Source organism: Cynara cardunculus (genome assembly GCF_001531365.2).
Source record: "Cynara cardunculus var. scolymus isolate 2C chromosome LG 3, CcrdV1, whole genome shotgun sequence".
In the NCBI taxonomy this organism is placed as follows: domain Eukaryota; kingdom Viridiplantae; phylum Streptophyta; class Magnoliopsida; order Asterales; family Asteraceae; genus Cynara; species Cynara cardunculus.
Genome location: NC_037530.1, coordinates 34,245,364 through 34,255,007, shown reverse-complemented (window position 1 = coordinate 34,255,007; position 9,644 = coordinate 34,245,364). Strand labels below are relative to the sequence as shown.

At 34.3% G+C, this 9,644-nt stretch overlaps 1 protein-coding gene across 1 annotated transcript; it reads left to right on the top strand.

The window, feature by feature from the left end:
- The first annotated feature begins 3,167 nt into the window (after positions 1–3,167).
- On the top strand, positions 3,168–4,035 carry LOC112509561 (60S ribosomal protein L27a-3). The gene is made up of 2 exons (XM_025114567.1): positions 3,168–3,238; positions 3,424–4,035. Exon 2 carries the CDS (start codon positions 3,430–3,432, stop codon positions 3,868–3,870), a length of 441 nt encoding a protein of 146 aa, XP_024970335.1. The 5' UTR covers positions 3,168–3,238; positions 3,424–3,429; the 3' UTR covers positions 3,871–4,035.
- The last annotated feature ends 5,609 nt before the right edge of the window (positions 4,036–9,644 follow it).

Below are 9,644 nucleotides of genomic sequence, written 5' to 3'. Positions count from 1 at the left end.
GTATCATCCGGAGAGGATGAGTCCGAAAATGACTTGAACCCTGAGAAACCCGAGCCGACCCTTGCCGCTTGATCCTTTTAATTAGATTTTAACTTTTTCTTTTTAATTTTTCGGTATTTCAAATAAAATTAATATTTATCGTAAAATTGTGTTCAAAATGATGAGTTACGATGGATTAAAAATGATAACGTTTATCTTGAAAACTATCAAACTAATGGATTAAAATCGTGGGATTTTGGTTTTTGACAATGTTAGAGAAAATATCTACTTAGACTATGTTTTGGTGGAAGTTTGTACTTAGATTGTGGTTTGTATGTTCACTACTCGATTTTATAGTACATCTTTTTGACGATAAAACCATATACCAAGTCGGTTATGTATTCGACATTTGTTAAAAAGGTCGATTGTAGCTACAATAGTCTACAAGCAAGTCAATGTGGTGCCAACAATATTAATAGGGTTTTTCTAACTCCACCCCTTCCTATAGATGCATGTGAGGGGGATGTGATTGTGTAGGCGGGTGAGTATGTGAGGGTGAGAGTGAGGAAAAGTTGTGAGGGTGTGAGTGAGGGTTGGTGTGAGGAGGAGGGGGTGAAAAGTGATGTAAGGGGGTGGGGATATCAACCCCCTATTAATAGTACAGTGTGGAATTGATGTCATACGACATCTCTCTTTCGGGAATGAACATTTGATATGTAAGTTAGAGGTTAATTGGTGAGTTTTCCATTAAGTCTTGTATGAATAAAACTGTCTGTGTAGATTATCACACCCTACAAACCATGCGTTTGGTTGGTAGGAATTTGATTGAAATCTTTCAAAAGAATTGGATCAATCGTATTTGTTTGGACTATCACACCCACCGCCCCCGTCCACACCCTACAAACCATCATGTCATTACTGTTGTCGTCACAACTATCATCCTCCATCCCTACCCTAACCCTGCCCCCACCCTTGCTCCATAGGTGGGGGGTGTTGGGGGAATGCAAGGTGGGGCGAGGCAGTGGAGGTGGGCCTAAAGTGGGACAGTGAGTGATAGCTGTTATGACTACACTTGTGAGATAGTGGTTAGTGGTGGGTTGGAGTAGGGTAAGGTGGGTAGGGAGTGGGGGCATGACGGGATGGTGGGGTTGGTAGGGGTAGGGGTAGGGGTAGGGGTAGGTGGCAGGACGGTAGCTGTGATGATGATAGCGGTGAGATAGTGGTTGGGTGGTTGCGAACCAAACAAACCCTGAGAGTTTGAACCTTAATGTATCATTTTGATGTGATATGAAATAATTTTGGCACCATGTGTGAGGTGCATTTGAATATCTTGTAATGTATGATAATTGGTACAAGTAAAATCAATCGGTTTTCAAACCATGTTCAATTTAATTATTTTCTGATACATATTTTGTATCGGACATTTAGCTTATGTTGTGTTTTTCTTCTGGTAAATCATTCGGGGAATAATTTAGAGTTCCTTGCTTTCAGAAGGAAGATTAAAGTTTGATCCCACATATTGAATGTATACGGCAAAATTTATGCTAATCAACATGTTTTTCTACAAAACCCAATGCAATGCTTTTGAGGTGGTGTCTTAGTGTTTGGTTGGTTGGTATAGAATTAGTAAGCAAGTTATACCCAAAAACTTACAACATCGAATTCATCACCAGGGGTGTTTATGGGTTGGGTTGATTGGGTTGAAGACATTTGAACAACTCAATCCAATCCAATGCTTGCAGTTTGAAAAAAACTTAACCCAACCCAAACCGTACGGGTTGGTCAGGTTGATACTTTGATACATTAAAATATTCTTCTAACATTGAATATATTATCTCTCTACTCATAATTTCTTTTTCATCATCAACCATTTGATACAACTTATCCATACTTCTTATGTATATCACATTCAGTTAATTTTCTCAATTTACATATATATGTTCACAGTTGCTGAACATGTATACGAATGAGTTACATAGAGATGTGAACAAACTGAAAATATGTGTATAGCGTACGTGATAGTGTGATTGTCTAATGTGTATATTAATAGAAATTCAACAATCATATTAAATTCAATAAATAAAAGGATATCGGGTCAGGTTCAAATAATAGTAATCCAATATCAACCCAATATATATGATTTGAAAATTTTACAATTCGATTAGATATCGGGTTGTTTCGAGTTGAATTATTTCATGTTTGGTTGGATTGAGTTGATCGGATTTTTGAGCACCCTACTCATCACTAGGAGGCAGTTTAGAAAGCTCATTGCCACTTCATTCTTTTAACTCTTTCCAATTTTATCTTTTTGACTTTTATACAAACCTTACGATGATTTATTCCTAATTTATAGCTTTTCTTGTGTGTTATTGATGGCTATACAAATTATCGTAGTATCATATATGTTTTTGTCGAATCCAACTTACCAAATAGTATTTATTTAATTTGTCCACTTATGTTTTATTTATATCAAACACTAAACAAACGACTGGTTAGAGGATATCAACAGATGTTATTTTAGAAATTTGAGAAAAAGTTGTTAAACTCCTATTTAAAATAAAGAAAAAAATAAAAAAGAGGAAGAAATGGTGAAAATTAAAAGAAATTAAACATACCTTTTAAAAATGGTCACAACTTCACAGGACACAGTAGTGATGGACAAATCGTCCGGACTCGGTAAGGACCGGTTATGAGACTGAAAACCGGGACCAGTTGGGGTTTTTGGCAGTTTCGTGCGACCGGGACCGGTTATGGACTGGCCCGACCCGAAAATTAAAATAAATTTATAAATAATTATATTTTTAAATAATTTTATAATGTTTTTTTTAAGACAACTTAATTTTAATTATAAATTATAAAGCGTATTTGAGTTACCCAATTATAAATTTTATAATGTATTAAAATATATATCATTTTTTTTTAATATCGGGACCAGGACCCCGTAACCGGTTATGATTCGCCTTGACCGATCTTCACCTTTTCGATCAAGACCGGTTATGCAAAACCTCGGGTCCAATTTTTGGCCACCCCTAGGACACAGGCAATTCGAATTCGATATTTCCATTTAATCCACGTCATACAAGGCCGGCCCATGGTGATAGCCCGAACCCGACAAGAATACACCCATGACCCATGGGCCTTTTTACACACTATCTTATTACGTTATAAATTTAGTTAGGGTTTACATTTCCGCTTAGCCGAGTCACTGAACCCTAAGACAGGTCGCGGCTGCCGTCTGTCACCGGAGTTTTTCTTTCAGGTACGTGTATCGTTTACTGTTGTTTCTCAATATGCTCCCTGAATCACAGATCTAGGTTGCTCTACATATCTGTTGCTGATATACTTATCGTGTTCTCACGATGATTGCTTTATCTAAGAATTGCGGACACTCGTATAGATATGGATTGTTTACTTGTTTGAATTATTCATTTGAAATCATTTTAGGGTGGAATGACGACCAGATTCAAGAAGAACCGCAAGAAGCGGGGCCACGTGAGTGCCGGACACGGTCGTATCGGGAAACACAGGAAGCATCCCGGAGGTAGGGGTAATGCCGGAGGAATGCATCACCATCGTATCCTCTTCGACAAGTACCATCCAGGTTACTTCGGTAAAGTCGGTATGAGGTACTTCCATAGGCTCCGAAACAAGTTCCATTGCCCCATCGTGAACGTCGACAAACTGTGGTCAATGGTCCCTCAGGACGTGAAAGAAAAGGCTTCAGCCGATAAGGTTCCTGTTGTCGATGTTACCCAACATGGATACTTCAAGGTTTTGGGAAAGGGGATGGTGCCTCCCTCGCACCCCATGGTAGTTAAGGCTAAACTTATCTCAAAGACAGCAGAGAAGAAGATTAAGGAAGCTGGTGGTTCTGTTTTGCTCACTGCTTAGGTCTGTTTTCAGTTGTTGAATCCTTTCTCTCTCTCTTTTTTATAATTACTTGCTTTTTAGGCTGTGAGTTGTCGTGCTAAACATGAGTTTTGTTTCATCATGAGCTTATTTCGATATACAGTAGTCCATTTTTATAAAGTTATCACCTTGTTGAACTTTGAATGGTTACATAATGTAGTTTCTAAGCAGGCAAATGTCATCATGTTTTGAGTTCATTTAGGTATATGGTAGTGTTAATCGTACTTGGGTTGCATTAATATTGAGTACATGGCTTTTCCAAGAACCAACTTTAGGTGTTTGATTCTAGTTGTTGATGTTCGGTAGAATGACTTCCCAGATGCAGTTTTCACACGAACTTGTAACTGTGTTTGGTGCACTATGTTGTGGGTTCTGGTTGGACTGTTGGGTTCTGGAATCCTTTTTATGGTGAGCCAAGTTTAAGATTGCTAGAGTAATCAACAGGTACTTTGATGTCTTCGTGTTAGATGCCCTTTCTGAGAGTAATCAGTAATTGCTAGTTATTCCTACTTAAAACCTTGCTTTTAGGGAACCATGTTTGTAACCTGGGTCTTTTATAGGTTTCTTAATTTGCTGCAACCATAAATCTTGAAAACAATGGCTGAATGATTTATTGATTTGCATATGGTTTTGATTGTATCGCACTCCGAAGATTTTGTCTTCATTTGTTGGGATGTGATCCTTAACCTGGTTGCTGAGTTTTGGCAAGTGTTTTTGGGAATTCAGGATTCTAGTCATCGTTTTCAGCCTCATCCTCGTCATCGTTCCCTTGCTCGTTGGTTTGATCATACTTAGAAAATAATTCATCACTTAAATCTTCCTTTCGTTTAAAGTTGTGAACCGCAAAACATGCAATAACCTCTCTTTGAATTTCAAGTGTAAATGGTGCCAGTTTTTTCAATATCAGAAAATGTGCTTTCAGGATTACATAAGAACGTTTAGTAACGTTTCTAAGTTTAGCATGGAAATGATTAAACCTTTTATACTTGTTCATTGCTCGTTGACGACGAAAATCTCCGAGCCAATATCTAACATTATGATACAGGGCCATAAATTCTCGAGTATATTTATATGTAGCATCAAATAGATAATATTTAATTGAAAACAACAAAATATTTGTTCAAATGAACATAGTAAATATATTACCTCTAAAGTCAATGGTAAACCTCAAGAAGGAAATGAAAATCTAATAGCACCATTTGTTAAAGCTTCAGATAGAACTCTAAAATCATGTGCAATTCCTTCTCATCCGACAGCAACAAATGTAAAAACCATGTTGAAATCACAAATTGCCAAAACATTTTGATAATATTCACCCTTTCCTTGTTCTCTGTATAAATGTTCATAAATAGGGACTATAACATGTATTAAAGTTTCATCCAAAGCGCCGATTACTCCCTACATTAAAGCTAATAGTCAAAATAAATTTAGTAAGGAAAGTTATACAACTATTATCGAATTATTATTTGCCTTAAATATTCGTCGTTACCTTCTATTATTCTCAGGGATGTTTGGATTATGATTGAATAATGTAAGAACTATGATTTTTTTTTTTGCAAACTCCAATATTTTATCCAACACTTCATAAAAAAAATTATGAATTGTTTGTGTTGAGTGTTGAACCTGTTTTTCAACACTCTATAACGTTGGTTGTGACCAATAATCATCAGGAAGATAGTCATCTTTTCTTTAACCAATATATGTTTGATATCTGAAAACCAACCTTTTGTTTTAAAGTGATCACATATTCGAATGAAAGCTTCACGGGACATTCGCAACAACTCAATACATTGCCGTTCACTACCTTCAAGTAGCTCATCCGTACATTTCTGTCCAATCATTGCAGATGTATCATCTCTTTTCCTTTTCAAACGCCTTTGTCACAAGTAGAACATATGCGAGAATACGACAATGAGAAGTATAGTACATATTATCTATGATAAACCTGTTAAAAACATAAATAAAATTATAAATAGAAATAAACTTCAATATTAAATGCATTACCAAATAACAACTAGTTCAACTTCCAAAACACGTAACTAAGTAGTCAAATATCAAACACATAACTAAGTAGTCAAATATTAAACACATATGCAAATAACATGTTCAAATACAAAACAGATAACTAAGTAACTTGTTCAAATTCCAAAAACTAATCCATGAGCCCCAATTTCAACTTCACCCAAGTTTTTTTGTGAAGACTACCTCCGTTTCGATCCACTTTATTGACCTCTTCTATACAAGTCTTTAAAAAGCGTTTGATAATTTCATTTGTCCATCTCACACGCACATTCTCGTCCATCACTAATTAGCACACAAGAAAAAATCACATATTACAAAAAATCATATATTGCAAAAATAGAATAATAGTCGAAGCAACTAAGTTGTATATGTCAGCTGCAATTAGGGGTGCTCACGGCCCGGGTTGATCGTTTTGGAGCCGTTTTAACAACTCAACCCAATGTTGGTGGTTTGAAAATTTTCAACCCAACCCAACCCGTTCGGGTTGATCGGGTTGTGTTTAAACAATGTAAAATCACATAAAAATAAAGGAAACTTTCCTTTGAAATACGACCGACCATTGAAGATAATATGCAAGTTCATCAAATATTTAGATATTACAATAAAAATGTTTAAACCAAATGATAATACATCAATCAACAACAATAGTTTTAGACGTTTCCAACCCCGATGTTTTCGCTTTCTTGACATTGAGGTTGGTCATGTCATGATTGTCATCTACAATTCAAAGCTAAAGTTAATGTCAGGTTCATCGGGTTGTCGGGTTTTTTTGGGCCCGACCCGATTCCAACCCAATAAGGTCGGGTTGGCTAATTTTTTTATTGATCATGCATCGGGTTACCTCGGGTTGGTTTTTTTTTTTTAAATTCGGGTTGGGTTGGTCAGGTTCATCGGGTTTTTGAGCATACGTGGCTGCAATGCTAAGCTCTTTATCATTGAATTTATCAAGTTTTGACCATGTTAGACTGCTAGTTGCTAAAATCTTGGAAACCCACCTAAGATGGTTCATATTTCATGTGAAATTACAAGTTGCTGTTTGTTTAGGGTAAAGAATACCTGATGTCAAATTTTATGCTGTGGAAAAATAACTGATGTCAAATTTCCTAGTTCATATTGATACCTTTTTAATCATACACTTTCATTACTAATCACGTTTACCAATTTGGCCTCAATCATGTATGTTTTTGCTCTTCCTATGGTGATCATCTTTGCCATGGCTGGCTATTCAAGTAAGATTAATTTCTCCCATTTTTGTAAATGCTTCTACTTTTTGTTTTTTTTTTCAAATGGGTTTTCTGTTCTAGATCAAAATCAACACTTCTTTTTACCATTTTGGCCAAGATCATGACTGTTCTTGCTCTTTCTTTGGTTATCCTCTTAACCAAAGATTTTTTCTTGGTTCTCAAATAGGTTTCTGTATTTTTTACTTGTTCTCAAATGAGTTTCTGTATTTTTGGGTGTTGAAAAACCAAGTGTATCTTACTATCTGTGTAATACTGGAGTGAGTGATTCAGTTCTTCAAAAGAACATAGATTATGCTTATGGAGCTGGGGCTGATTGTGGTCAAATCAATCAAAATGGTCCAACTATGTTGTTAGTAGCTATTTCTAGAAAAAAGGCTAAACTTCAATAAATTATTTCTTCTCAGGCACAACCACTGTGGTAATTTAGCTGCTGTTGAATTTTCTTCTTGATGATGGTAATTTACAAGGGCAACTTCTACTATTAAACCATCAATTAAATACCTAATGCTAAGACCTCTTAATACACCAAGGTTTTGGCTATGTATTACTTTAATAGTATTTGAAAATTGATGTTAAATTTTATGCTTTAGAAAAAAAAACATAGCATAAGGAGAACTCATGTGTTATTCAAGACAGATGAACAAGTCTAGTAGAAAATCTTGTTCACTCTTGGGAGTTGATTGTTTCATAGATAACAAATGAGATTGTATCATATCTTGTTGGATTTTTTTTTTCACAGAGAGAATTTGTTCTATACAATGTTTATTAGTTTATCCAGTGCCCTAAGTTCATCTAGCCATGAATGAACATAAATATGGTTATAACTATTGGGTCACCTATTGATTTGGTGATGACCTACTGATCTGTTCTTATATTCTATCAACACTTAGTAGTTATTGGGTTTTTTGTATATTGGTGTCTTGGTTAATACTTAAAGCTATTGACAAAATCAAAGACTAGCCGGTGTAAAGACAGAAGGTCATCGACGCGGTACTATGGATCAACTGTATAAATTACACAACAAGACTCCAGAGTAGCTGATACAAATATTGAAAATATTTTGAAGTTACAAGCCGATTGAAGGAAGATTTTCATGCACTGAAGATTTGTAAGTAGTTGTTTAGGTCTTGACATCATGCTGAATACCTAAATCTTTTAAACTCAAGCTGTGATACCAAAATTGTAACACCTCATAATCACATTTTTCATATAACAACGTATTTTATATATCAAGAAATACAAATTACACATTTGGGCCCAAAATATACAAAAATTACATTACAAAAGTAGCTATTAATTTTTTTTCCACATAATCTCAGTACAAGACTTGTATTCTAATATTATAATAATAATAAATGTGTAATATATTAAGATATTTATTATTATTATTATAATATTAGATGCTTTTAAGAGTTTTTTAGTGTGTAGTTGAAATTAATTTTTTTAATGTTCAATGGACCCATCATTGTTAGTGTTTTTACTGTTATTCTTTTAGCGATCAGATTGGAGATGCCTATTAATGAATTTCCAACTATATAAGATTTTTTGTTAAAAGTTTGTGGTGGTTGCGAGTATGATTAGTATAAGAAAATGTACGATATAATATTTAATAAGAAATTGTTTTATGTCACATCATGTTTTTTTTTTATATTTTATGGAGTATGATTATAAAAATTGTATGAATAATTTATCGAGTGAGATTTTGATTATATAAAGATACGAATAGTTTGATCGTTAATTAATATTTATATAATTTATTTATTTATTATAGACAAAATTAAACATTATATTCGATTTTCTTATAAATTTAACATTAATATATTAATGAATATTAAGAAAATTAAAATATAATTTATAGTACAGTACAATAAAATAAATTATATAATAAAAATACAAATGTAACACATATAAAATTAGGTCATTGTTTGTTTAAAAGTTATTGAAGTTGATGTTTATACAGTCTCCTTTAACTTCGGTCATTGTTCTGGGATCCATATTCCATCAATTTTATGTGTTTAAATTGATGTTTTGACATTTACTAAGGTGCCGTTTACCAAACGCTTACTCGGGTAAGCGTTTACCAGGTCACTTTACTTTACCGGATGAATATGACAAGAACTAAAAATCTTACCCTGTAAGAGCGAAGGTAAAAATCGAGAGTCTTACCCGGTAAGTGAGGACGAAGACTCTTACCATGGTTAGAGTTTACCGGGATAAATTGTTGCATACGATGCGTTTTAGTGAATAAAATCTTACCCGGTAAGTAAGCGATAGTGTTGAATTTTACTGGTAAGTGCTTACCGGGTAAGTATTTAGGTAAAAGACCCCAATTGTTGTGTGTCTAATCTATATCTATACTATATTAAAAAGTATTTGACAAAAACTCTTAAAAACTAATTTTTATGTGTAAAATACTGTTCATTAATTCATATTACTTAAAACTCAAAATTACAACTAGATTGTGCGTAAGTACAACTTATTAAAGCTCCA